The sequence below is a fragment of the Hylobates moloch genome, unplaced genomic scaffold (assembly GCF_009828535.3).
Source record: "Hylobates moloch isolate HMO894 unplaced genomic scaffold, HMol_V3 SCAFFOLD_13, whole genome shotgun sequence".
In the NCBI taxonomy this organism is placed as follows: domain Eukaryota; kingdom Metazoa; phylum Chordata; class Mammalia; order Primates; family Hylobatidae; genus Hylobates; species Hylobates moloch.
Genome location: NW_026652288.1, coordinates 86,694,758 through 86,722,259, shown reverse-complemented (window position 1 = coordinate 86,722,259; position 27,502 = coordinate 86,694,758). Strand labels below are relative to the sequence as shown.

General features: G+C 35.6%; 1 protein-coding gene and 1 long non-coding RNA gene across 9 annotated transcripts in view; one reads left to right on the top strand and one right to left on the bottom strand.

The window, feature by feature from the left end:
- The window catches only part of TBL1XR1 (TBL1X/Y related 1), a 175,272-nt gene extending 148,184 nt beyond the window's left edge, over positions 1-27,088 (top strand). For 7 of the 8 annotated variants that reach the window (XM_032174027.2, XM_032174025.2, XM_032174023.2 and 4 more), the window contains 9 exons: positions 597-660; positions 749-846; positions 1,958-2,018; positions 9,647-9,768; positions 9,909-9,983; positions 13,546-13,673; positions 14,730-14,895; positions 21,373-21,474; positions 22,322-27,088. In XM_032174027.2, coding sequence (XP_032029918.1) covers positions 597-660; positions 749-846; positions 1,958-2,018; positions 9,647-9,768; positions 9,909-9,983; positions 13,546-13,673; positions 14,730-14,895; positions 21,373-21,474; positions 22,322-22,348 — 843 coding nt within the window. In that variant the 3' untranslated portion in view covers positions 22,349-27,088. The remainder of the gene's footprint in view (positions 1-596; positions 661-748; positions 847-1,957; positions 2,019-9,646; positions 9,769-9,908; positions 9,984-13,545; positions 13,674-14,729; positions 14,896-21,372; positions 21,475-22,321) is intronic. The other variant, XM_058426821.1, reaches the window with a different exon arrangement.
- On the bottom strand, positions 206-10,721 carry LOC131381014 (uncharacterized). The gene is made up of 4 exons (XR_009209412.1): positions 10,332-10,721; positions 9,631-9,719; positions 3,164-3,250; positions 206-496 (listed from the first exon to the last, which is right to left on the bottom strand). It is a non-coding gene; the product is annotated as an uncharacterized LOC131381014 (long non-coding RNA).
- Positions 27,089-27,502: the final 414 nt, after the last annotated feature.

Sequence of the window (27,502 nt, the reverse complement as noted above, 5' to 3'; positions counted from 1 at the left end):
TCCTTGTTGCTCTTTTTTATTGGCGAACATTTCATAGTGGGAAGGGATTAATAATAGAAAGGAACATTCAAGTGTTTAATAATCTGATCATTTGAAACAATGATATTGTTTGGATCATACACACACACTTTCTTTTAGACAGTAAAGGATTTAGAGGAATGGCCATATAAAACCTTCTAATCATATTTCAAAGTTTTTCTTTTTTACTTCTAATAAATCATTGTAAGATTATGAATTTGATGTTCTTCCCAGTCCACCACCCTACCTTCATTCTTAGTTGTGTGAGTCTGTGAGAATACTTTTGGCATGCATCAGGCGGGATGATACAGATCCTGGTCCAGAGCAATCACTGTCAGTTGTTGAATTTTGGATATAAGGCCCCCGTACAACATTAGTGTCACAACAGTGGAAGGGTTTCATAGGCCTTTAGTGGCACTCACAAGTAGGCAAAACTGGCAAGTTTTGAAGCAGAGAATGTCTTCATTCTCTTCTGTACCTGGGATTTTCTGTACCCAGGATTTAAACATGAAATACTTTAACAACAATTAAATACCGTATCTAGATTATATAATTAAAGAAATGTTTTTCTCTGGCAGAGTGAAGGTACACTTCTAGCAACTGGTTCCTATGATGGGTTTGCCAGAATATGGACTAAAGATGGTAAATGAAGCATTTTCCTTTTTACTTTGTTGTTGATCTAAAGTTAGAAAATTTAAAATAATGTTAATATTTTTCTTTTGAATTTTAGGTAACCTTGCTAGCACCTTAGGGCAGCATAAAGGCCCTATATTCGCATTAAAATGGAATAAGAAAGGAAATTTCATCCTAAGTGCTGGAGTAGACAAGGTAAAAGCTCATTAAGTTCTGTAAAGGCGAATGTATTACAGAGTTTAATTGAAAGCAGTATTTTGTCTTAGCTGCCAATTACATAAACATTCCTATTTGGGAAATTCACATATGAATTTATGATAGAAATACTTTTAGGTCTGTCAGCTCATTCCTGAATCTACTTACCAAAATGTCCTTATCCTTTTATCTATGTGAACACTTATAATTTTACCTGGAATTTGAACCATAAACAATGTCATACATCCTGTACTTTTTGCTTCCCTTCTACAATGTCTAGTTAGTCTCAACAGTGAATATGGCTCTGGAGTGAATCCATGGGAAATTCTAGAGCTGGTCTGTTAGCCGAACTGCTGGTACTTAATTGAAGCTAATATGAAATGCAGTATCTGTCTAGCCTTCTTTGTCTAACTTGGCTGGTGAATATAGATGAGTTGGAAATAGGACCTTCTTCCTCCTAAATAAAGGTGTAAGATTATCTTAATCCAGGAAAGGACATGCTAATAATTGAGTGTGGTGTCAAACAGGGAAGTGGAGAGAAACTGGTTCACTCTTTATAAAATTCAGAGAGCAATAAAAAAAGTGGCAAAAGAGGAAGAAAAGTGAAGTAGGCTGGGAAGGAGAGAGACTGAGTCCTGTTAATAGTCACTGCCACTAGACAATACTTTAGGTTCTTTAAGTACTGCCAAAATTCAAGCTGCCTTTTTGGGTAAATAGGAGCTTTCAAAATCTTTCAATATTGAGAACTGATTACGTTGTTAACCAAGAACTTACTCTTATACTAAACATCTATACGAATCTTACATTAAATGTACTATTGCAGTGGAGTTTTTTTAAGCAAAATCTAGTATAATGCCTGGCGCTTTGTAGACTACCAGTAATTGCTATTTGAAGTAAGTTGACCAATGCAACATCATCAGGGAAAAATCAAACTGCTTAATAGTCATTTTCTCCCAAAGTATATAGCCTTGTGGTACTATTTGGGATAAAGTGTTTAAAATTAAATCTACTCTGACATTTCATATTGCTGTAATACAGTTAGGCATATAATTTACACATGTATGTTAAACTTCTTTCCATGAGTTTATTTTTCTTTTCCTTTTAATCTCAGACTACAATTATTTGGGATGCACATACTGGTGAAGCCAAGCAACAGTTTCCTTTTCATTCAGGTAAATTTCTTATAATTTACGTGAAAGCTGGAGCTTGCTTCTGTTTTTCTAATTAAACTTTTAACAGCATATGATTTATTTTAAATGTTGAAATATCAAGTATCAGTCTTGTTACTAGTCCTTTCGAGAGTTGATGTTCCATGACATTCAGACTCTTAATTGTCAGAGGATCATCCAACGTTTTCTGTGAAATGTACCATAAAGAAAGCATTTGCAGCCTGGTGCAATTAGGGGTGGCATTATTTAATGGAAAGAACATAGATTTTTGAATCAGAAAACCTAGGTTTGAATGTCAGTTCCACCCCACTTAAGAAGCATTATTAAGACTGAGCAAGTCACTTAACCTTTCTGAGCCTCCTTTTCACTGTCTGTAAATGAGGGATAATAATAATAATACCTATTTGTTACGGGAATAAGGCTAACTGATATACATGAAAATACTGTATAGACTCATATAAGTTTAGGTATTGTTGTCATTTTCTCATTTTGGATCCAGGTACCTGAGTATTTGTCTACAAGAAGTAAAAAGTAGACTTTCCCAGTGTTGTTGGAATATTGGTGGCTTAGATGGATTTCTCTTTTAAGAAATACTCAATCTGGTACTTTTACCTGATTAATCAGACCTCAAAAATAGTGCTCTGTCCTGCATGATATACAGCCACACACCCAGACATTCAGCTTGAGTAGAGCCAGCCATATTTTTGTGCCCACGCTCCGTTTAGGTCTAGAACCTTTGCGCTGCTTTTCAGTGAGTTTCCCGACTGCAGTAACTAAATGATGTTAAACTGGAACAAGATACCCGGTGGTTTTAGTACTACCTGATTTAGCTGTCTCTTTGATTTTGTTGTGCTAGAAAAAATTTCAATTTGGAGACTGACTAAAATAACCCTGGTTATTCCCAAATCCTTGATGATATCCTTTAACAAACAGTGAGCCAGTGGCATAGCATCAACTTTAAAATGGAAATTTGTAACTTCAGGCATTTTGCTTTTTTTCATTCTCTGTTTAGTGTGCCTAAACAAGCCAAAATAAGGTGCAAAATGATTTTTCTGTAGTATCTGAATAAGTTTGCAAACATCATTAAACAGTTCAATTGATTAAAGCTCACCACTCTAATAAGCATTTACACATACATTTTTGTTCACCTGTTGTGCTTCCATTTCACCTTTGCTTCTAGTTTTCAGAATTCTCTCAGGCTTCTGGCTGTTAATCATAATAATTTCTCGTACATCCTAGGAGTAATGTAAAGTTGAAGTAAGTATGTTTATGGTACTATTGCTAGGTACCGTATGATTAGTACCAACTCTGTGTTGGAGACGGTGCTCTTTCTATCCCCTTTAGTCCTAACTACAACCTGATGAGGTACATAGTATCAAAGTATTTTTACGAAAAAATAAGCTTCAATTTACCCATCGTGTTCTTTCTTACCATACTTTTGTTTTTAAGAACAATTTTATTGAGATACAGTTGACATAAAATGAACAGTATGTATTTTACTTGAACAATTTGATATATTTTGACATAGGTATACAACATTGAAACTATTACCGCACTCAGGATAATGAATACATCTGTTACCTTCAGACGTTTCTTCTTGCCCCTTAGTGATCTCTCTCTCCCATCCCCAGAGATTAGATTACATTGTATGATTGGGATCATACAGTATATATTATTTTTTGGTCTTCATTCTGCATAATTTTTGATTCCTGCAGTATACAAAGTATATCTTATTCAACTGTTTATGTTATCAGTAAGGCTTCTAATCAACAGCTGGCTATTAGTTGGTAAGATTTTGGGGAGTCAAAAGCTATGTGCAGATTTCCAACTGCACAGGGGGTTCGTGCTCCTAACCCTCACATTGTTCAACGATTAACCAGATCATATGTTCAAAAAGCTAAGTAGAGACAGAAGATATGTTATTAAACTTCTAGAGACAAAAACAACATGTGAGATGAAAAATGCACTGGATAGGATAAACCACAGATTCGATGCTGCGGAAGAAATGATTTGTGACGTTGGAGGCAGCATAGAATCTATCCAAAAACTCAGAGAACATAGACTGGAAAAGAGGGTGTGGGGACAGAGCATCAGTGAGTTGTGATACAACTTTGGGCAGACTAATACCTATGTAGTCAGAATCTTAGGTAAAAAGGTAGGGGAGGGAAGAGGGGCAGAAAATAAGATTGTTTAGCCCATTTAAAATTATCACCTCAAGGCAGATGGTGACAAGTTAAAGGGGTGCACTATAAATCCTAAAACCACCACTAAAAGAATTACAGGTAAGAACCCACCAAAGGAGAAGAAAATGTAAACATAAAAAATATCCAATTAATTCAAATGGAGGTAGAAATACAAAAAGGGGAAAGAACAGAAGAGATAAACAGAAGTACAGTAAATTTAAATGTAACGATATGACAAAGCAAAATAAGTGTAAATGGCCTAAATATTAAAAGGCAGAGATTGTGAGACTGAATCAACAAGCAAGACTCAACTATATACTGCCTATGTAAAATATACTTCAAATACAAAAATATCAATAGACTGAAAATAAAATGATGTAAAAATAAATACCGTGCTATCACTAATCAAGTGTACATTTATACATTTCAAGTGTACAAGTATACATTTCAGCAAGAGACAGCTGAAATGGCTACATTAATATTAGACAAACTAGATTTCAAAGCTGAGAAGATTTACAGGGAAAAAGGAGGTTATTAATACAATGATAAACAGTCAATTCAACAAAACATTTTAAAATGATAATGCATTTAATAACACTTTCAAAACATGAAGCAAAAACTGATGGAACTTCAAAGGAAATAGAAATTATTGTGCTTCCAATTGTTGAAGACTTTAGTATTCTTCTCTCAATAATTGATGGAATGAGAAGACGGGGAGAAGGAAGTAAAGCTATAAATGATTTGAAGATTATCTGATAACTTGACCTAAATGACATTTATAGCAACAATGGAATTAAATTAGAAATCAGTATTAGAAAGATCTCTGGAAGAGCCCAAATACTCAGGAACCCACATTTCTAAATAACTCATGGGCCAAAGAAGAAGTCAGAATTAAGTTAGAAAGTTTTATATTTGACTACAGATTTTATAAATTAATAATATACTAAAATCCATTGAATTGTATACTTTAAACAGGTGAATCGGTATGTGAATTATATGTCAATAAAGCCTTTTTTTAAAAAATAAAGTCAGTAGTAAATGCATCCTTCTTCGCTCATAGGTTTGTTCCTTCTCTTTTAAAATTATGGAGGCCACGTGGGTTAATGAAAGTAAATCAGAAGAGGGGTGGAGCAGACAAAAATGTTAACTTTAGCTCCAAGATTTTAAGAAATTGTGTTACTGGGAGAATTAAGTTTTCATAGCCTCTTATCATGTGTAAAATGAGACCGGTATTAGTGAACACAGCTCTCTCACTAGTCAGTTACATAAAAAAAAATTTTTATATGTTAGAGATTTCTTTCTAAAGAACTTGTACTATCAAGACTCATTTTAAGAGTAAATATAAAAGAAGGAGGTACGTGTTCTTTGATTACATCAATCTGTAAGCACTGTATTTTATGAGGCAGGCATATCACAGAAGCATTAATCACACAACTTACGTTGCAACATTTCCTACATCTCAACAATCTTGATTTGGTTATGTAGTTTGGTTTTGTTTTTCTTTTTATGAATCTACTAGCGTATTTGTTTTAATGCTACTTTTTGTTTATTTTAGCCTCCTCTCTAACATGTTGCAGGCTGCCCTGTATAAAATTAACACCTCTGGAACATCCTGACATATATTTGGCCTTCTTAACACTTTAGTGTATCTTTAACTGTCTTCTAATTAGATTTTTCAGGCCTCCCCCATTTTTTGCACTCGTCAACAATTGAAAGATTATTTACCCAAAAAATTAAAATTTTTAGAATTGTATTTTAAGTAATAATACTTAATGTTAAAATGAAAGTGCACAGTAGTTACTGAATTAGGTTCCATGGAGGAAAACAAAGTGTAAACCAGACACTCCAAGAAAGGGAATTTAATACAAAGAAATAGTTGCAGAGGTGTTGGGAAGAGTGAAAAACTAAGGAATAGGAGGTAACCCAGAGACCAACTGAAGGAGTCTAAGACTCTAGAGGAGAAGGCAGGATCTGAAGTGGGGACTGGGATGTAGAGGATAGGCTGTCTGGCAATGCTCGACACCCAGCCTGAAATGATGGCAGTCATTCCTGTCTTACTACTACTACTAACTTTGGACTCCTCACTTTGAACTCCTGACAGTGTCTTACATTGTATGAACCCATCAGGAAACCACTAGGCACAGGAACCTGGGACATAACTTACAATAGCCCTGCTGGGTTGCACATCCTAGCAGGGCACAGTGCAGTAAGGAACGAATGAGAGTTGACTGCCAAATGAACAGGACAGTCATCCACATTGCTGTCAGAAATGGTGATACACACAAACAGAGGCAGAGTTCACACATCATGCTGATAAAGTTGGCACGTAACTTTTGTTTCCTAGTTGGTTTAGGTTGGGTTTCTCCAAAAGGCAGGCCCTGTGCCAAACATTTGAGTGAAGTGACTTATTGTGGAAAACCTCTTAGGAGAAATAAGTGAAGAAATATGGGAAGCAGGACTGGGGAGAGAGAGGAAGCCAAGGAAGGAAGTGATTTCTGGTGAAGAAAGGCCCAGTCTCAGCCTGGTGCAGAGGGGAGCTTGCACCTCAAAGTTTTTCTTACATTGAACCAAGGGTGCTAGGTCTTTAGATCTCCCAAAAACGTACGCAACACCAGCTTGGATGCATGTCATCTAGGGAGGACTCAGCAGCAGAGCAGGGCAGTTCTGTGAAGTTTGTCCGTGGCAGCCCTTAGCAGTGAAGCACTCAGTTGGGAATTGGACACAGCACAAGCAAAAAGGCTTATGGGCAGGAAGACCAAACACCAGCTAAAGCAGTGCTGCTTCATGACTAGAGTAAAAATACAGCCTACAACTTACTCAGCCTGACAACTCTGAGGTGTGATTTTTGACTTGTGTTTACTTTGTTGAGAATTCTCATGATTTGAAATTTTGTATAAAAAGTGAATTTATGTTAATAATTTTATATGGCACTGTGTTTCTTAAAAGGTTGAGGGAGGATTAAATATTTTAAATATAGTTATTCGAAATTTCATATACCCTCCATAGTAAGTTCCCATTAAATATTTTCTTTCCATCTATTTCCTTTGAGCTTACTCTATCCAAGTGGTGTCCTGATACCTAGTTTTTCATTGTAGAAATATACCCAAAACTAATTATTTTAATGTCTGGTTATATTACTACAATTAGCTTCTTTATTCTTTAGTACTTAGTACTTTTAGATTTGGGGCTTACCTGATTTATCTTTAGCCAGGCAATGAAATCAATTTCACTCTTTCCTGTTGTCCTTTATCTTAAAAAAAAAAATCTCAGTATAGTTCTGATTAAAATTTCCTTTCTGAGTCCTAAATGCTTTAAATCTTCTTTTCCCATTCTTTTCACTTCTCCTATCCATAGTTACAAGTTCTTACACATGACATACCTCTTGACTTATAAGTTTAACTGCTTAAGCACCTGTTTATGTTTCATTTTTAACATAGCCAGTTACTATTATACTTGGATATACACAGTGAGGGAGTTTGTGGCTTTGTTTTCCCTTTCCATAGACATCTCTAATCTCCTTTATTAAATGCTTTGTATTTCTACTAATTAGTATACATAGCTAAACTTTTTGTTTTTGTTTTTTTGAGACATAGTAGTCTTACTCTGTTGCCCGGGCTGGAGTGCAGTGGTGCAATCACGGCTCACTGCAGCCTTGGCCTCCCCAGCTCAAGCAGTCCTCCTGCCTCAGCCTTCCAAGTAGCTGGGACTATAGGCATGGACCACTACACCTGGCTGATTTTTTATTTTTTATTTTTTAGAAATGAGGTCCCACTGTCTTGCCCAGGCTGGTCTCAAACACCTGGGCTCAAGCCGTTTTCCTGCCTTCACTACCAAAGTGCTGAGTCACACCTGGCCACATAGCTCAACTTTAACCCTCCTGTTTTTCTCCTTTAAGTTTTTTCTTTAAATTAGGGTTGACAAACTTTCACTAAAGGACTTGAAAGTATTTTAGACATCGTAGGCCATAAGATCTCAGTTGCCGCTAGTCAGCTCTGCCCTTGTAGAGAAAAAGCAGCCATAGGTAATATGCAGCTTAATACATTTGTCTAGGTTTCAATAAAGCTCTTATTTATGGACACTGAACTTTAAATCTCATTTCACATTTGTCTGTCTTCCTTTGATCCCCTCCTCCCCCATTGCACTATAAAAGCCATTCTTGGCTCATGTGCCATAGTTTGTCAACCCCTGCTTTAAATGCAGTGTCTTTGATACGCTTCTGTTGCTTAACCCAGTTACTCACTGTTAGTACCGTAATCTGGGTTGCTAATTACGGAGATCCTTTGCACCTTGCAGGAGGGGAAAAGGATGTTCAATAATTTCAGAGCTAAACTCAAAGTATTAAATGCCAGCCTGCTTTGGGGCTTCAGAGATTTTTAAATTCATTGATTTTAAGGGGCATTTGATTTTAAGAGGTGTTTGACAAGAACAGATTTTAAGAGGTATTTGACAAAAGTTGCTTAGAAGAAAACTATTTGCTAATCGTGTGCCATATTCCATTTGTTAGTTGAGTAGATGATAATGGGAATGATACTTATTCAGCATAACATTTGTCTAACTCTTGTAATTTACAAAGTACTTCCACACACATTACCTCACCTGGTCTTCACCATGGGTACTAAGGATAAAGATAGTACAAGTTTAGTATCCCTTATCTAAGTGTGTGGGACCAGGATTGTGTTGCATTTTATTTTATTTTTATTTTTCTGATTTTGGAATATTTGCATATACATAAGGCAATATGGGGATGGGACCCAAGTCTGAACATGAAATTAATTTATGTTTTACATACACCTTATAGTATAGCCAGATGGTATCATTATACAGTATTTTTACCAGTTTTGTGCATGAAGTAAAGTTTGTATTAAGCATTTAATGTGTGGAGTTTTCCACTTGTGGCATCATATTAGCATTCAAAAAGTTGCAGATTTTGGAGCATTGTGGATTTTGGATTTTCAGATTGGGGTGCTCAGCTTGTGTGTTATCCTCACTCTTGTGTGTGAGGGTAACACCTGTGTGTTACCCTCATCTAAAGAGGATATATCATAGAGGTTAAGCGACCTGCTTGTGTCCACTAATTATGCAGTGACAGAACCACTGAACACTCACAGATTTTAGAAATGAAAAGCATGATATCACATTTAATTTTATCATTTTATAAAAGAGAACCCAAGACCCACAGAGCCAGCTCTGAGGGACCTTCATCTCCCAGTTACTAGGCCAGCGTACTTTCTCTTAGGGTCTGCCTCACCTAGAAATAACTAAATTGAAATTTTTTAATGTTGTTATATATAGATACTTTTAATTTTCTCTTAATATCTTAAAAAGTATAAAGTAACATGTGTAAGTGCCTATTAGTATATTTTATTAGTCAGCAATGGTTCAAAGCTAAAACTCTTGGATTTTAGTACATGTGGAATAAATGCAAACCTAACCTTTGTTCCTTTGCAGCACCAGCATTGGATGTTGATTGGCAGAGCAACAACACCTTTGCTTCTTGTAGTACAGATATGTGCATTCATGTCTGTAAATTAGGACAAGACAGACCTATTAAAACATTCCAAGGACATACGGTAAGAAACCTTTTTTCCACATTAAAGTGGTCATGATTAACAAGTAATGTTTCAGAATAGTTTTGAAGTATGTATGTTTAATATTCAAATAGCTACCCAGTCTATACAATGAAAATGTGAATATTTACTATTATTTTTAGAATGAAGTAAATGCTATCAAATGGGACCCAACTGGCAATCTCCTGGCCTCCTGTTCTGACGACATGACTTTAAAGGTAATTTGCTTAGTAGGGAGAAATGGGATGGGGGTGTCACACAGTATGGTTGCTCTGGCCGTTTTAAGACCATTTAGAATGTCTGTCTTACATGGAGTGTTTATGCCTGGATGAAAACTCCAACATTTTAAATGGCTAACCATTGTTTTTTAAATTTTATAGTTTCTTTTCTGAAATACATAAAACTATTTGAATGTAGCAAATTATATTAAAATGATGGCTTATGATATGATGAGACATATGATACCCTATTAGTTAGGGCTCTCCAGAGAACAGAACCAATAAGAAGATAGATAGATGGATGGATGGATGGATGGATGAGAGATTTACTGTGAGAAATTGACTCACGTGATTATAGAGGTTGAGAAGTCCCACAGTCTGCTGTCTACAAGCTGGAGACCCATGAAAGATGGAGGTGTGGTTCCATTCCAGGGCCAGAGAAGGAGTGCCAATGGTGTAAGTCCCAGTCCAAGAGCAGAAGACCAATATACCAACTCAACAGTCAGGGGGAGGCAGAGAATTCTCGCTTCCTTGGCGTTTTTGTTCTGTTTAGAGCCTCACTGGACTGAGTGATGCCCCCCCCACACTGGGGAGGGCGGCAGTCTGCTTTTCTCAGTCAGCTAAGTTAAATGCCCATCTCAACTGGAAACACCCTCAGACACAGCTGGAAATAATGTCTAACCAAATATCTGTACCCTGTGACTCAGTCAAGAAGACAGATAAAATTAGCCATCACCAAAAGTAAGAAAGGTCATGCTATAAATTGTCTTCACCATTAGAAAGTCATATGTTGAGGCAATTAAAGTTTATTTGCATATGTAAAGATTTGACTAATAAGTACTCAAGAACTTTGTAGCATTCATGGATTTGATTGAAATTCTTTGCGTTGTATTAATTTGATTTTGCTGTGGCATGAATATATATCACCATTGCTGGGAAACTGATATATAGCAGAGAATCTCTCAGTGAGCGAGCGTAGTTGACATACCAACATCCCCATCTCAACATGGATCTCTGTTTTTCTTGTTGTATGACTAAAAGCAAAACTGCTGTCTTGCACCTAAGCACATCAGATTCCTCAGTTGGGGAAAAAAGCATTTGGAGATAAAGAACAACCTAAAACTTATTTCCAAAATAAATGAAGTTTTGAGCCCTCTCCTGCAACAGCTAACCCTCTACTGATAACAGTTTGATCCTTGACTTTGCAATACCAAGGACTGCAGATGTGATGACCCTTACAGATATGAAAATCATGAGGGAAGACTGCTTTTCCTGCTACTATGAACGGATTAAATTTAACTTTGGGAAGCTTGTGAGGTTTTCTCCTTTAAGTTCTGCTATGTTTTTAGTTAGACAGTTCTTAAGTCTGGGCTCCCTTACAAAATTGCTAGTAGTAATACTTAATGCTTTCATCTTTGGCTTTTCCTTATGTGCACACGTATTAATGCTTATAACATGAAAAAAAATTCTTCTGGGACTATGTGTGACACATATGAGGAAATGACAGAAGGGCAGTGTCCAGAGGGCCTTGTGCCACATACTGAGTTGAAGCTGGAGAGAGGTTAAAACTAGAAATTGTTAGAGAGCTTTTCTTCATCCTAAGAATGTTTAAATGTCACCAAGGATTTTAAAGTAAAAACTAGGATGGATGGATAATGTGTAATGGGCCGTTTTCTGAGAAGAGGGAATGCCAGATGGAATGAGAAGGTGACGTTGAGTCATGAGAATGGAGGAGATAGGTGGGACTGATGCTTAGAGAACTGTAAGCCCGAGATTAAAAACTGGGAATTCTCAGCAGATAGGTGGTCTTTAAAATCCTTGGGCATGGCCGGGCCTGGTGGTTCACTGTTGGGGTTCAATCAGGCTGGTGAGAAAAATATTAGAGATAGTTATAGAAATAGACGCATATCTTCTTGGAAGGCTGAGAAGTAACTTCGGTAATAGATCTGGCTGAATGTGGCCTGGTTCCTTTACCTTTAGTTAAACAAATTAAAGTAGTAATAAAGGAAGGCAGAGTAGTTTACCTAGCTAGCTTGTTTACTCATATAATATTAAGACTAACCTTTGATGTGCCATGGGTGCTTAAGTGCTTTTTTCTTGGGAAGTCCACAATGTCAGTTACCCTCTAATGGTGTTGACTCAAGCCTTTGTGAATTAATCTTACTGAATAAATTCGAGTCTCACTAGCTGATCAGGGCCACGGTCGCAACTGTTTACAGAACTCTCCGGGGAGTCTGTAAGTGGCTCGGACACCCTCAGCTGGACTGGCAAAACAGAATATCTGTGTGTTAGTGTACTTTATTCATCCATCGCTGGGTCAGGGTCTACGGGCAGACCCCCGCAGCTAGTGCCCCCTTGAGAGGCATGTTGCCACAGCTCATGCCTGTAATTAAAGCACTTTGGAAGGCCGACATGGGCAGGTCACTTGAGGTCAGGAGTTTAAGACCAGGTGGGTCAACATGGTGAAACCCCATCTCTGCTAAATATACCAAATTTAGCCGAGCGTGGTGGCAGGCGCCTATAATCCCAGCTACTCTGGAGGCTGAGGCAGGAGAATTGCGTGAACCCGGGGGACGGAGTTGCAGTGAGCCATGAGCTTTCCAAAGGAAACTGAGAAGGTGACCAAAGTGGAAAAAGAAAGTTTGTAGAGGAAACTATTTCCAGGGAGGTAAGAGTTGAGAGTGGCCAACAGTATCAAATTCTATGAATTAGAAAGGTCTAATGAAATCAGTTCTGAAACAAGTCGTTTAGATGTATTTTACTTGGGGTTGTAAATACATAGGGCACCAAAAACACTGTGATGCTTCATTATCTTTTAATGGTTATGTCACAGAAATGTAAAGTTGAGCTGATTTTTTTTCTTGGTTGGCCCTTGGGTTTGGGGTGTTGTATGTTTATGTGTTAAGGAGATAACTGCAGGACCTACCATGTCTTTATTGAGTGATTTTTTTTTCCCAGAAATACTCTTCATGTTGATTTCTATGAATTTTTGCTCAAAAATAATAGACACTTGAAATCTATATACATAGGCATATTTTCATCTCAGGAAAGACTTATTCTCTACTTTGACTACTTTTTTCTACTTTTTTTTCCTACTTTTCATTTGAGCCTTATTTCCTATGTTAGTTTTTATGGTTCTCTGTGAGTCCTCATTGTTTGTAAGTTGGTTATTTATTTTCAGTTCTCCATTGTAAAATTTTCCTGATTCTAAAATTGTAAGAGCAGTTTATGATGTAGATCTTTTACTTAAGGGACAGTGTAAAAACTATGCCTTCAGCATTTTAGGATTGTTACTAATCTCAGAACAACTGTAGTTAATTCAGTCTTCAAACTTCGTAATAGTGAATATTTTTAAAGGGCTGAAAGCTAACTTTTTTTTTTTTGCAGAGATGCAAATATTAAATATATTGCATTTCAATTTCTTTGTAAATATTCTATCATCATTCTGGTTATATCACTCATATTTTAGACTGTCCATATAATATTTTAAGTGTCAAGATAATATTTTAAATGTACTCATTGTATGGAAAAATAATTACATACATTTTTCTTTTTTCTTTAGATATGGAGTATGAAACAAGACAATTGTGTCCATGATTTGCAAGCACATAATAAAGAAATTTATACCATCAAATGGAGTCCAACAGGACCAGGGACTAATAATCCAAATGCCAACCTTATGTTAGCAAGGTGATACTTCCGTTTTATTCTTCCTTTTATGAGTCTTCTACAAATAAGACTTCTAATAAATATGACAGAAACTTAGGGAAGATTTCATGAAGTGGAAACTTTTTTTCCTAATTTCAGTAGTTTTTCGTGTATAGGTGGTTTTTGGCTACAAGAATAAATTCTTTAGTGATGATTTCTGAGACTTTAGTACACTGGTTTTGCAAGCAGTGTAGTGTACCCAGTGTGTAGTCTTTTATCGCTCACCTCTCTTCTCAACCTTCTCCCCACCCCCACCTCCAGTCCACAAAGTTCATTATATCATTCTTACACCTTTGTGTCCTCATAGCTTAGCTCCCACTTACAAGTCAGAACATGATATTTGGTTTTCCATTCCCGAGTTATTTCACTTAGAATGACGGCCTCCAGCTCTATCCAAGTCACTGCAAAAGACAATATTTCATTCCTTTTTATGGCTAAGTAGTATTCCATGGTGTATGTATACTGCATTTTCTTTATCCCCTTGTTAGCTGATGGGCACTTACGTTGGTTCCTTAAGGGGAATCTTTAAACACTGAGTTTTATTATTTCAAGTTATAATGATATTTTATATTGAAATAATCACATAATGACTGGTACCAAATACCGATTAAAATCCAAGCAATTGAGGCATAGCAAAATCTTCAGTATCTTTAGAAAAAAAAAAAAGATAAATGGAAAAATGTGGTCACTTCGGTGTTCAAAACCATGCGAAAGAGGGATTATTTAGACAGAGAGGAATACAGTAAATGAGCACATTTATGTTTTTTACTCCTGGACTTGGGAAATTCCTTTAAGTTGTTTTTTTCGCTTGTTTAGCTTTTAATTTCTAGAACACTTGCTCTTCTTTCTAAATTTATTATTTTTTTGTCACTGACTTGAAGCTCACAGAATATTCTTCCTAACAGTCCAGTCGGTCTGCTTCTCATAAAGAATTTTGGCTATTAGATGTGGCTGAATATGGGAGGTTGGGTGGGAGCAAGGCTGGGGGGGGGTGTATTTCCTTACTTATAAATTAACTTTCTTTCCCTCCCTTTTCAGTGCATCCTTTGATTCTACTGTTAGGTTATGGGATGTAGACCGAGGGATATGCATCCATACCTTGACAAAACACCAAGAGCCTGTGTACAGTGTAGCTTTCAGTCCTGATGGCAGGTATCTGGCAAGTGGTTCTTTTGACAAATGTGTACACATCTGGAACACACAGGTATGTCTCCATTATTTAAATGGTCAAGTACTCTTACATTTAGGTAGAAGCATTTGCCTATACACTCTCCCTCACCATTTGGTTGTCATTCCTCTTGTGGCATTAATTGAATTATTGGTTTTAAAAGAAGATAGAAACTAATGGAAGTTACATCTTTATGGAGACCGGAATTTTGAAATGGATTTAGATTGTTTATTATTTCTTATTGTATTCTTTTGTTTTTTTCCAACGGTTTTGCAGATATCAAATATGAATGTTTAAGATGTATTTATTTAGATAAATGACAGATTTTATTTTTCAAAATAGTTGTCTCTGAAGGAGCTATATATGAGCAGTAAAAGTCAAAGGACCAGATTTTATGGCTGAATGCAATAATTTATGAGAAAGAAACTTACAACTACATTACCTTTTCAGGTAGTATGTATAGTGTTTCAGAGATTCTTAAAAGTGGAAAAGCAGCCTGTTGCTTTCAATTTTTTAAATCTTCTCAATGTTTTAGTTTTTATGCTCTATGTACTATACTTTTTTAATAGCAGTCACTGGACTCACCCCTCCTTTCAGTTATCAGATCTTTGTTGGTTGTAGTGCACACATAATACGTTGTTATGGTGTTTATCTCTTTCTGTAGGTGTCTGCCACCATAGTTCATTTCACAAATCAATTTTCATAACTTACTTTGAAGATTTTTAAATTATTTTATACATGCATACAGTTCAGAAAAAACCTCAAGCCTTGTATAAAGGTATACACTGAGAAACTTTGTTCCCATTTCTGTCTTCCTCTCCTGCTGGTAACAATTTTTATTAGTTTTTATTTCTTCCTAACTTCTTTTTATGAATGAAAGCGTTGTGCTTCTTTCATTTTACACTATCACTGACAATATAAAATAATATTTTACCTCACAATTCAATCCATTAGTGATAAATGGTATTTCAGCATAGTTTTAAATTTGCATTTCCTTATGAATGACATTAGGAATCTTTTTTTATATATTTAAGCATACTTGTTAATTTTTCTGTGAACTGTTTGATGATGTTTTTTCCATTCTTTTCAACTGGGTTATTCATTGTCTTTAATTTCTAGCAGCTCTTTATAGACTAAAAAACTAAACCCTGTGTAATGTGGTTGCAGATTTTTGCTAGTTGAACAAATGATTATTAAGCCTGAATCTTACATTACATTTTAATAAAATTTTTTAATATTTATTTTTGTTTTTCTTTAAATAGAGATGGGATCTTTCTATGTTGTCTGGGCTGACCTCAGAACTCCTGGGCCCAAGGGATCCTCCCACGTCAGCCTCCCAAAGTGCTGGGATTATAGGCATGAGCCACCATGAGCCTTCTAATAAAATTTTAGGCTGCACATGGTGGCTCACGCCTGTAATCCCAGCACTTTTGGGAGGCCAAGGTGGGCAGTTCTCTTGAGGTCAGGAGTTCAAGACCAGCTGGTCAACATGGTGAAACCCCATCTCTCCTAAAAATACAAAAATTAGGCGTGGTGACATGTCTGTAGTCTCAGCTACTCGGGAGGCTGAGGCAGGAGAATTGCTTGAACCCAGAAGTGGAGGTTGTAGTGAGCCAAGATCGCACCACTACACTCCAGCCTGGGCAACAGAGTGAGACTCTGTCTCAAAAAAAAAAAAAAAAATTAAGTAAAAATGTTCTGCTTTAATTTTTATTATTACTTCCTTACCTCTACTCCCATATTTTCTGTCTTTATGAATATATGCCTGTGTTGGATATATTCTGTAACTATAATATATATATGCCTTAAAAACTCTTTCCTAAATTTTAGTTTAACTTTGTGTTTGTGGGAAGACACTCATCATGCACCCAACTAAACTTCATTTTTTATTAGTATTTTTTTTTTTTTTTGAGACGAAGTCTCGCTCTTGTCCCCCAGGCTGGAGTGCAATGGCGCAATCTCAGCTCACTGCACCCTCCGCCTCCTGGGTTCAAGCGATTCTCCTGCCTCAGCCCCATGGGTAGCTGGGATTATAGGTGCCTGCCACCACACTCGCCTAGTTTTGGTATTTTTAGTAGAGATGGGGTTTCACCATGTTGGCCAGGTGGTCCCAAACTCCTGACCTCAGGTCATCCACCCACCTCAGCCTCCCCGTGTGCTGGGATTACAGGTGTGAGCCACCATGCCCAGCCCCACCCAACTAAACTTTTTTAAACCGAACAATAGTTAGAGAGTTGATGAAAGTGAATCTAAATCTAAATAATATAATTTCCACATATATTCAAGTTAGTATTTGTTCATTTTCACTTTTAATAATTGTACATTTAAAACAGAAAATAACACATACCTACTGCTCAGATTTAATTGATAAGAACATGTTGCCACACTGTTGCGAATCTCTTCCTTCCTATTTTTACCTGATAAAATGTTATAGATACAGATAAAGTGTTCACCTCCATTTTCCTCTTCCTTCCTAGAGGCTATAGCAACCCTGAAGAGAGTGCCTGTCATTCCCATGATAAATGATATATACTACTATTTTCTGTGGTAAAATTGTAATTAATCATGCTGTTGTGAATCTTGTATATCTTTTCAAGCTAGTGTTTTTTTTTTTACCACTTTTTTGAAATATCACATTAATACTTGTACCTCTAGAATGATTATTTGGACTATTCCAAAGCATTATATGAATATATGAATATATTCATTAATAATATATTCATAATATGAATATATTAATTTTCAAATTTATTTTCCTATTGGGGGATTTAAAAATGTACAACATTGCTGGAGCATCCTTACACGTTTCCTTGTGCACATGAATGAAAGTTTCTGTAACGCTTCTCTCTGTCTCTACACACACACACACACACACACACACACACACACACACACACACCTGTGCATGGCATATCCTGTAAGTGGAAATCATGGCCCATAGGGTATATTTATGTGCTTGTGCCTAACTGCTCTTCAGCATGCATACACCCATTTACATTTCTAATCACAGTATTTAGGATTTCCCATTTTCCTTTATCGGTAGGTTATCAGACTGGTAAACATTTTTCCAATTACGTGGATATGAAACATTATTTTGTATTAATTTGCATTTTCTTGATTGTCGATTAGTTTAAATATCTTTTCAAATAGTTATTATACAGTTGGACTTTAGCATTTTAGTTCACCACCACCACCACCATTTTTCAATTGTTTTATATTCTATACTGATTAGTGTTCATTATGCATTCTGGGTACTAATCCTTCCTGGTCATATGGATTCCAGTGATCTCCCAGTACCTTCTTGTTTGTTTTCTTCATGTGGAGTGTTTATCGTGTAGAAGTTTTGTGGGGTTTTTTGGTGGTTGTTTTGTTTTGTCTTGAGGTAGGATCACTCTGTCGCCTAGGCTGGAATGCAGTGGCAGATCAAGGCTCACTGCAGCCTGGGCCTTCCTGGGCTCAGCTAATCCTCCCCCTCAGCCTTGCAAGTAGCTGGGATCACAGCTGCATGCCACGATACCCAGCTAATTTTTGTATTTTTTTTGTAGAGACCGGGTTTTGCCATGTTGCCCAGTCTGGCCTCAACCCCCTAGGCTCAAGGGATCCACTCGCCTCAGCCTTCCATAGTAATCCTGGGATTACAGGCATGAGGCATCACGCCCAGATGTTATGGAAGTTTTTAATGTTAATGTTTAGATGTATTTATCTTTCTCTTTTTAAAATTAATTGATTATTTTTAGAGATGGGGTCTTGCTGTGTTACCCAGGCTGGACTCCTGAGCTCAAGAGATCCTTTCACCTCAGCATCCTGTGTAGCTGGGTCTATAGGCACATGCCACTGTCCCCGGCTAGATCTCTTTTTTGATAGCTTTTTTTTTTAAATAGCTTAATACATTTTTCCTTATAGATATCACTGAGATCTGATATTTTTTCATGAAGTGTCTAAGTTTTATTCCTTTACATTTATGTTTTTAGCTCCTTTGGAACTGATTTTTATATGTGGTGTGAGGTGCAGATATTTCCATTTGGGTAGTCAGTTGTCTTAGCACCATTCATTGCCCCCTTTCTGTTTTCATAATGCCAATTTCATATACCTAGTTCATGTATATGCAGGTTGTTTATACCTTCTTTTTTATTCCACTTATGTATTTGCCTTGTCTGAATCAATAGCATAGTTTTAATAATTTTAACTTTATAAATCCCTCTTGTTATTATTCTTCAGAACTGTTTTTCTGTTCTTGCCACTTTAGTCATCCATATTTCCAAAACAGAACCTACAATTTTGGATTTTGTTTATGAGTGCCTTGAATTTGTAGGCGAAATTAGGGAAAATTGTCATTGAGTTTTATCACCCATAAATATGTTATACCTCCATTTATTTGTCTTTTATTCCTTCGGTAAAGTTTTATAATTTCTCTGAGGATCTTTTTTCCTAATGTGTTTTGAGGTGCCTTATGGTTTTTATGTTACTGTGAATGACCTCTTTTAAAAAATATATTCCTTTTATATACTAGTCGTTGCTAACATTTAGAACATTTTCAGCAAACTCATTTAGTCCATTGTGACAAAATCAATTTTAATGAAATTTGGGTGTAGAACTGTAGAGTGCTAATGGAAGATACTACAAGACATTTAAGGGCATTTGACCAACTGTTCATATTATTTTGTTTTCACTATTGTGTACCAAAAGTCTTTTTCAAACTTTGAAAATAGTAAAATAGTGAATTTTCAGTGCAGGAGAAAATCATTATCCTATTGTTGTATATACATCTAGGTTTTTTGTTTTCCTCTTTCTTGTATGATGAGTTGCCTAAGCATTTGATGAGTAAATCGTGAAGTCTTGTGCCAGCATACATACAAATTTGAGGTAGATGCCGATGATCCGAACCATTGGCCTTTTTAAATGTCTTAGCTCTGCCTTGTTGACCATAATGTTTTGGTTCGTTATAGCCCAGTTCAAGCTTAGAGATTGGTAAGTGCTTTTTAAAAGAATGTTTTGTTTTTTTAACCCCCAAGTTGGCTGTAGATTGAATGTCTGTAGGTTGACTATAGATTTTATTTTTTATATCTCAGCAAACTAGATTTTGTTGGTTCTACTTTTTTTCTCTCCTCATTAACTATAGATAAAGCCTACTATACTTGAACTTAATCTCATAAATTATGGGAAATTTTAAGTAAACAAAACAGTTGAGCCTTCCCAGCCTGATAATCAGTAGCAATGTGTCAGTACCAATGCATCTGTGATTTGTACCACATTACTGGGCTAAATTTGAAGAGGAAAGCTCGGTCAGACATTCTTCCAGCTTAGTTGTCATCTTGGATAGGCTGAATGGGAGGTATTTTCAAGGTGCATGGTTTGTTGCCATGTTGTTTTTAAGTAGATCTGCCACCTCTAGCTTGACTTTAGGTTACCATAAAGCTGCAGAGGTCACTTTTCTGATTTGTCAGCGCAGAACACCTGAAGCACATATTTCAGTTTTCACAACAGAACCTCTGATCTTTGTCCTGTTATATTGACTGGTTTCATAGAAGAATATGTTTTTGGATTGAGTTTTAATTCTTCAGTGGCAGCTGAATAATAAAATAACATTGTTACATTTATGATTCAGCTTAATGATTACATTGTTAGTATTCCTGCCTGTTTCTTGTTTAAACTTATAACGTCTTTCAAGAATAGTGTACATATCTGTCTGGGCACTGTGGCACATGCTTATAATCCCAACATTTTGGGAGGCCAGGGTGGGTGGATTGCTTGAGGCCAGGAGTTCAAGACCAGCCTGGGCAACACAGTGAGACCTTGTCTCTACAAATAATTTTTTAAAAATCAGCTGGGCATGGTGGCATGCACCTGTAATCCTAGCTACTCAGGAGGTGGAGGCAGGAGGATCACTCTAGCCTAGGAGTTAGAAGGTGCAGGAGCTATGATTGCACAACTGCATCCAGCCTGGGTAACAGAACAAGACCCTGTCCTAAAAAAAAAAAAAAAAAAGAACATATATACATTATTTTAGCTTCTTTTATAATCCCCTAGCTTAGGAACTGGTCAGTAAATATAGAGTGAATAACAGACTTATACTGGAATTATCTTTACTAGTTTGTTATACTTCCTCTTTAAGATGTTTTGTCAAATAAATTCTGAATTTATTTTGTTTCTCTACATGTTAGCTAGACTCATGCATCATTTAGCAACAACAAAAACTTATTTCATGTGATAGACTGAATGTTTACTTCTAGCTATTGTTGGCTATGTCAAAGAGACCAGATACCTTAGTCAAGAATGGTTATCAACACTGGAGAAACTGAATATGTGTGTGAGTAATCTTTTGAGAACAGGCTGGTATTATCTTTTTATAAAGGGATCATTACACGTCTAGAACTTCAGAACTTATTTTTATAGTTGAAGCTAAGTCCCTCCTCTGATTGCTAGAAATAAAGCCATGTAATATTTTTATTTCAGCATTTGGATTTATTATAATATGTATTATGATTTTTAAGATTTTGTTTTTCATTCTTTTAGACAGGTGCTCTAGTTCACAGCTATAGGGGAACAGGTGGAATATTTGAAGTTTGCTGGAATGCAGCGGGAGACAAAGTTGGAGCCAGTGCATCAGATGGTTCAGTAAGTATAGTAAAGTGTTTCCAAAGAGGGTGTGGGTGGGTATGCACATCAGAATGCAGCTTATTGTTAGTGATACCAAAGTGTTTTTTTCAAAATACATTTTAAGGTATGATACTGATTTTTTTCTTCCTGAGGCTGTAAACTTTTCATGTGCATTGGATTCAAATAATGTAAACAAAATTTAGGCTGTCCTTACCAAATACCTTATAATCTAGAAATGGACAGTTATTTTGAATGTGAACCTTCATTTATGAAATTAGGTATACCAGAGTAACATTCTGAGAAGGATTGAAATGTTTAATGTGTATTTCTACCTTCTCCTCTTCACAGAAGAGTTTTTTTGGCCCAGGGAAGGCAGGACTAGAGGCAGTTGGTTCCTGTGTTGAGGAATGTGTGATACTGAAAGATTTTCAGGATGAGGTTAGCCAACTCTTTACAACAATGCAAATATGGCTTCCAAAGCTGTAGAAGCAACAGAAGGTGGGAACAGGGTAGCTATTTGCTGACGCTGTAGCTGAATATAATCTGTGATATCTTTCATTAGGGTCCAATAGATAGGAAATAGTCTGTTTTGAGCATTTTCCCCCGCCTTTTTAATCAACAGAGAGTGTAAAAATCCTAGCCATGGTTCTTCCCCCATAGTTTGAGCTCATGGTTGTTCTCTTGATCTGCTTAAATGATCTGTCTGATTTCTGTCAGTTAAGTGCTCATTTCCATGATTATTATGCTTTACCAATTTTATAAACGTGGAACTAAGAAACATTTCAAATTGTACTATAGAAAAGTTAAACATAAGATGTACAATAAAATTCTGAATACACTGGTTGATTATTTTAATTTCTTACAGGTTTGTGTATTAGACCTTCGGAAATAGCGCTACTAGTTGGAAGCCATGGACCGACTATGAATGTGTACATAGCCAAAATGACTGTCCCTGACCCATGTACTGCTATAGTCCCACTTGAACCATGGCCAGTCCACTACAGCCAAATCTAAAAGAAATATATACATAACAGTGTATATAAACAAAATTGCACCCTGAAGATGACAGAGTTTTGTCACAGCTTGTGAATTCTGTTCACCAAGTGCTGGAATCTAATCTGCTGTGCCCCTAAAATAGCATTTAGAAGTTTTGGATATGAAAAACAGAAGAGAGAAAAATATACATTATAAAAGCAGAACATACATATACCAGTTTTTGGATACTAAATGACAGCCTTGTTTCTCCCCTTTGAATCAGCAGACACCATGGATTATATTCTTTTTTTCCCTTCAGTAGTGAGCAGTTTGTATGTACAGAGAAAATGGACTTACAAAAACTTGCAGCAGTAGTTTGTTCTTGCTTTAAAATTTCGTTTTTGGTTTAGATTATGGATGCATGAAGTAAGGGAGTGAATCAGTTTCTTGTTTATATTTTTTTCACCTTTTAAACAAATTCTTTAAAATATTTTAATGCATTCTTTTGAAGAGGTAGATGTTTGGTACATTTTATGGCTCCCAGAGCATATATTCAGTTGGTGCATGTTGTGGAAGGGGGAATTGGAAATTAAATGAAAACCTATGACTTTGGTCATGTCAATCTGTAAGACACATCAGTAAAAGGGTATTATGCTCTGTTGGTTTTGTTTTTTTGTTTTGCTTTTTTTTTTTTTTTTTTTCTTTTTTGTTTTTTGGTGATGTGGCTTAAATGCAATAGTTTCTTTTTTGGGACATATTTCTGCCAATTAAAGACTAGAAGGGCACAAATTTTTTTTTAATTACCATAGAGAAGATACATTAAAAAAAAAAAAGATCTTCTGATGTTTTGTAGCCATAACTAAATTATGGTAAAAATGTGCACTATTGTGAAAAGGAGCAAAGTAGTTTTGGGTTTTTTGTTGTTTGTTTGTTTTGCTTTGTTTTTTAAGAGATTAAAATGTTTCTGGATAAGGATTAGCTTCTCGAAGTGTCCATCATTCTGTGTAGAAGCTTAAATATGTAATGTAACCAAACTCCAGTATTAAAAATCTCTCATGTTGTTTTCTTTATACAAAGCAAGATAACGGCATATAACACTGCCATTACATGGCAAAATGTTTGCTACCTTAGTTTAAAAAACAATCTCAAACAAAAGACTTGCTTCAAGGTGTTTTTAAATAGCAGTGATTCAGAATTTTTTTTATGAAAGTATAATTGCACTAACCTTCTTCCTGCTGCTCTGATTCTGCGTTTGTGGTACTTGTGACTATGTTTTTTCAAATATAGATAGATTTAAGCTGCTAATTTTTTTTTTCCAGTAATCACTACTATATCTTGTCTTTTACTCTGTTTATAATATCAAGTATTTTCTTAAAGATATAGATATTAAACGTTGTGCTCATGCAACTTAGAGTAACATATACAGACAAATGATTGCATGAGGCCATGTTTATATGTGTGACTAATAAGGCTTGTCATGATTAACATAATCCAAGTATGTCATTTCTGAAGAGAATAGTCATCAAATTTATATCTCAAAGATTTTAATTAAGGAATTGCTTATTGTTGAGCTTAGCAAATTAATAACACTATTTCTGTCACTAATTATTTTGAGGCCTTTTAGTACTAAAATTTTAACCTGTGTTCTAAGTAGAAACTGATTTAACCCAAGTAATGCAGCTTTGATTTTCAGCATTCGTTGCTTTGCTATTTTTACAAAACAGCATTGATTGAAGCAAGTCTTGGTTTTACTAAGGTAGGGTAGCATTTGCTATTGGTAAAGAGAATAAGTACACTTAATTTCACAATACATTGTTATATGTACCCCAGTTGTTGTTAGTGGGGACTATGATACTGTAATAATATTTTTAAAAATTTACATCAAGAGAGGCAGTCATTCACGATGGTTTTGTGCCAGCTCTTTTTAGGGTTTTGGATCACATTAGAGATATTTAGAACATATTACCCTGTGACTTACGTAGGAAACCTAATATGCTGAGTATCTGGCACTTGAATTCCTGCTTTTATTGCTAGAGGTCCACATCTGTGGTTGACCTCTGTTATTGTTTAAAAAAAATAAAATTAAAAAAATCTGTGCAATAATTTTAAAATGTGCTCCCAGGAATAGACACAAATGTTTTGAGTATCTTTTAAGCTGCATTTTCCTTTAGCGATGCATTTGTCAATTGCACTGAATTTAAATCTGAAAGTCAGAGGTGATTATTGATAGTACTTTTGTATTTTGATATGGACAGTTTATTCATTTGCATACAGTTATTGACTGTTTCCCAGCTGATTAAAAGATAGTCAAGAAATTCTGCAATATAGCTGCCAAAATAGACAGCTACATTTTTATGATATTGTCATCTTTTCTGTTTTTTTTCTTTTTTTTCTTTAGCTATTTTACTTAAGCATAATAGCCACAATAGGACATATAAAAGATTATAAATACAGAGCTTTATTATCCTGACGTCTTGGGTCTTTTAAGTATACACTTTTCTGAAAGGTATCCATTTCGTAGGCTTGGGTTCTTCATGAGCATATGATTGTTTATTTTTGCTGCTGTTCTCAACATCATCATTGCCTGCTGATGTGCCACGATGCTGCTCCAATAGACAGAAATAAGATTGTCTCTAATTTGAGCAGTAACATGATTGCAAGAGACCAAGTTTCACAGCTTGTAAAGTTCTGTATTCGGGATTCTTGCTTATTTTTCTGCCTGTGTTTTTCTGAGAACTTATTCCTGATGATCAATTGAATCCAGTAGTTTTTCTATGCTATTTGTTGTTGCATAAGCTACTGTAAGAAACTTATCATAAGGAAAAATAGAAAGGAAAACTTGAATCAATACTCATTGATTAAAATGGAATAAAGAAAGAGCAGCTGCCACTTTTAAACAACATAAAGGAATATCTTTTTTTTGTCTCCGTGCAGGAATTCCTGTAAGTTCTTATTATTTGTTCCAATTCCTATTTCCTGCCATTGACCAGATAACATCATTGACTTTCAAATGACTTTTAGAAGTGGTAACTCTTAATTTCCTAATAGATACTAGATTGTATTGAATTCTGTTTTAATTATTCTCTAGGTAAGTATGTTTTAGGATTAAATACCTTTTACAGATACTGAAAGTGCCTCCTTTTGTGGTGTAAAAAACAAATTATGGTGCAAAAAGTAATCACTAGATTGAATTACATGAAGGTTTTTTGCTTTTTGACATACGAAAATGTCAAGAGAAAGGCCAAAGATTTGTACTTTTTCACTTACAGAGCACTCCTTTTTCCCTTAAACTTATTTCTGTCAAATTAGATTTAATGAGAGAGTACTATTTTTAAGGAGCTATCTGTTTATGTAGAATGATTTTGTTAAGAGTAATGTAAACTATTATTGAGTAGAGGCCTAAAGAGGACTGTGCATTTTTGCTATTTAAAGGAATCACAAATGATCATACTTAAGTGAGCAAAAATGACAAGTTTTACTAGCTAAGTAGAGAAATAAATCTCAAATGCAGCGCTACAATTTTCATTATCTTAAGCACATTGTACATTTCTACAGAACCTGTGATTATTCTCGCATGCTAAGGATGGTACTTGCATATGGTGAATTACTGTTGACAGTTTCCGCAGAAATCCTATTTCAGTGGACCAACATTGTGGCATGGCAGCAAATGCCAACATTTTGTGGAATAGCAGCAAATCTACAAGAGACCCTGGTTGGTTTTTCGTTTTGTTTTCTTTGTTTTTTTTTCCCCCTTCTCCTGAATCAGCAGGGATGGAAGGAGGGTAGGGAAGTTAAGAATTACTCCTTCCAGTAGTAGCTCTGAAGTGTCACATTTAATATCAGTTTTTTTTTAAACATGATTCTAGTTAAATGTAGAAGAGAGAAAAAAAGAGGAAGTGTTCACTTTTTTAATACACTGATTTAGAAATTTGATGTCTTATATCAGTAGTTCTGAGGTATTGATAGCTTTCTTTATTTCTGCCTTTACGTTGACAGTGTTGAAGCAGGGTGAATAACTAGGGCATATATTTTTTTTTTTTTGTAAGCTGTTTCATGATGTTTTCTTTGGAATTTCCGGATAAGTTCAGGAAAACATTCTGCATGTTGTATCTAGTCTGATGTACTTATCCATCTCATTACAAACAAAAACACACAGACTGCATTTGTAGCTCTGTAATCCTTGAATACAGGAGTAAATTTTCTTCTTTCCTGACTTTGGCATTGTAGCTATACTGTTCTCATTTTTATTTTTACAAATCCTTTGGGTCTAATTCTGTGAGCCTACCTATAGCACTGGATTAAAATGTCTGCATCATTTCTTTAGTTATCCAGTTAACTTTAAAACTGTTGTAAAAGTGTAAACCAGCCCATGACAGTTTTTCGTACATGTTAAAGAACTTCATTGTTCAGTTTTCATGATTATTGTATAAGGAAGACTGATATAGATGTTCTATGCTGTCCTGGACCATGTTAATTACACTTACGATGTATTTTGGTTCCACATCACAATGATTTGTCCCCAGTGACCCTTTTATCCTTTCTAGGCACATTTTTTTTGTTGTTGTTGTTGCAGTTCCCCTTTGCATTGTATTGCTTTGACAACTGTAATTTGAATCAGATCTGAAAGAGGTCCAGAATAAAATATATTTTGATATTATGTTGGCTGTGTACATATATAAAGCCTTTGATATCTTTGTAGTTTGTATAGACTATTTACTAGTCAAGTAAAGAGAGAGGGATGGTATTTCTTGTTTACAGTTTCTTGTTTACATTTTAATTGCTTTTACTTCTCCAGTGTTCTCTTGTAGAATAAACCTTTTTGCTCCGAGTTAGCCTTCATAACCTATAACACATTCATTTTCTCCCATACTGGTGTTACTGATTATAACTGCCATCAGAACCCAAACCACTGTTTTTCATAAACATACTGTTTCCCAAGATAATATACTTTAAAGTAAGCCCATAATAAAATTACAAATTTTACTATTTTTATTACTTCTTGCAGGAGATAAGATTTTTTTAAATGAAGGGGTTATTTACTATTTTTATTAAAGTATAATAGAGCATCTAA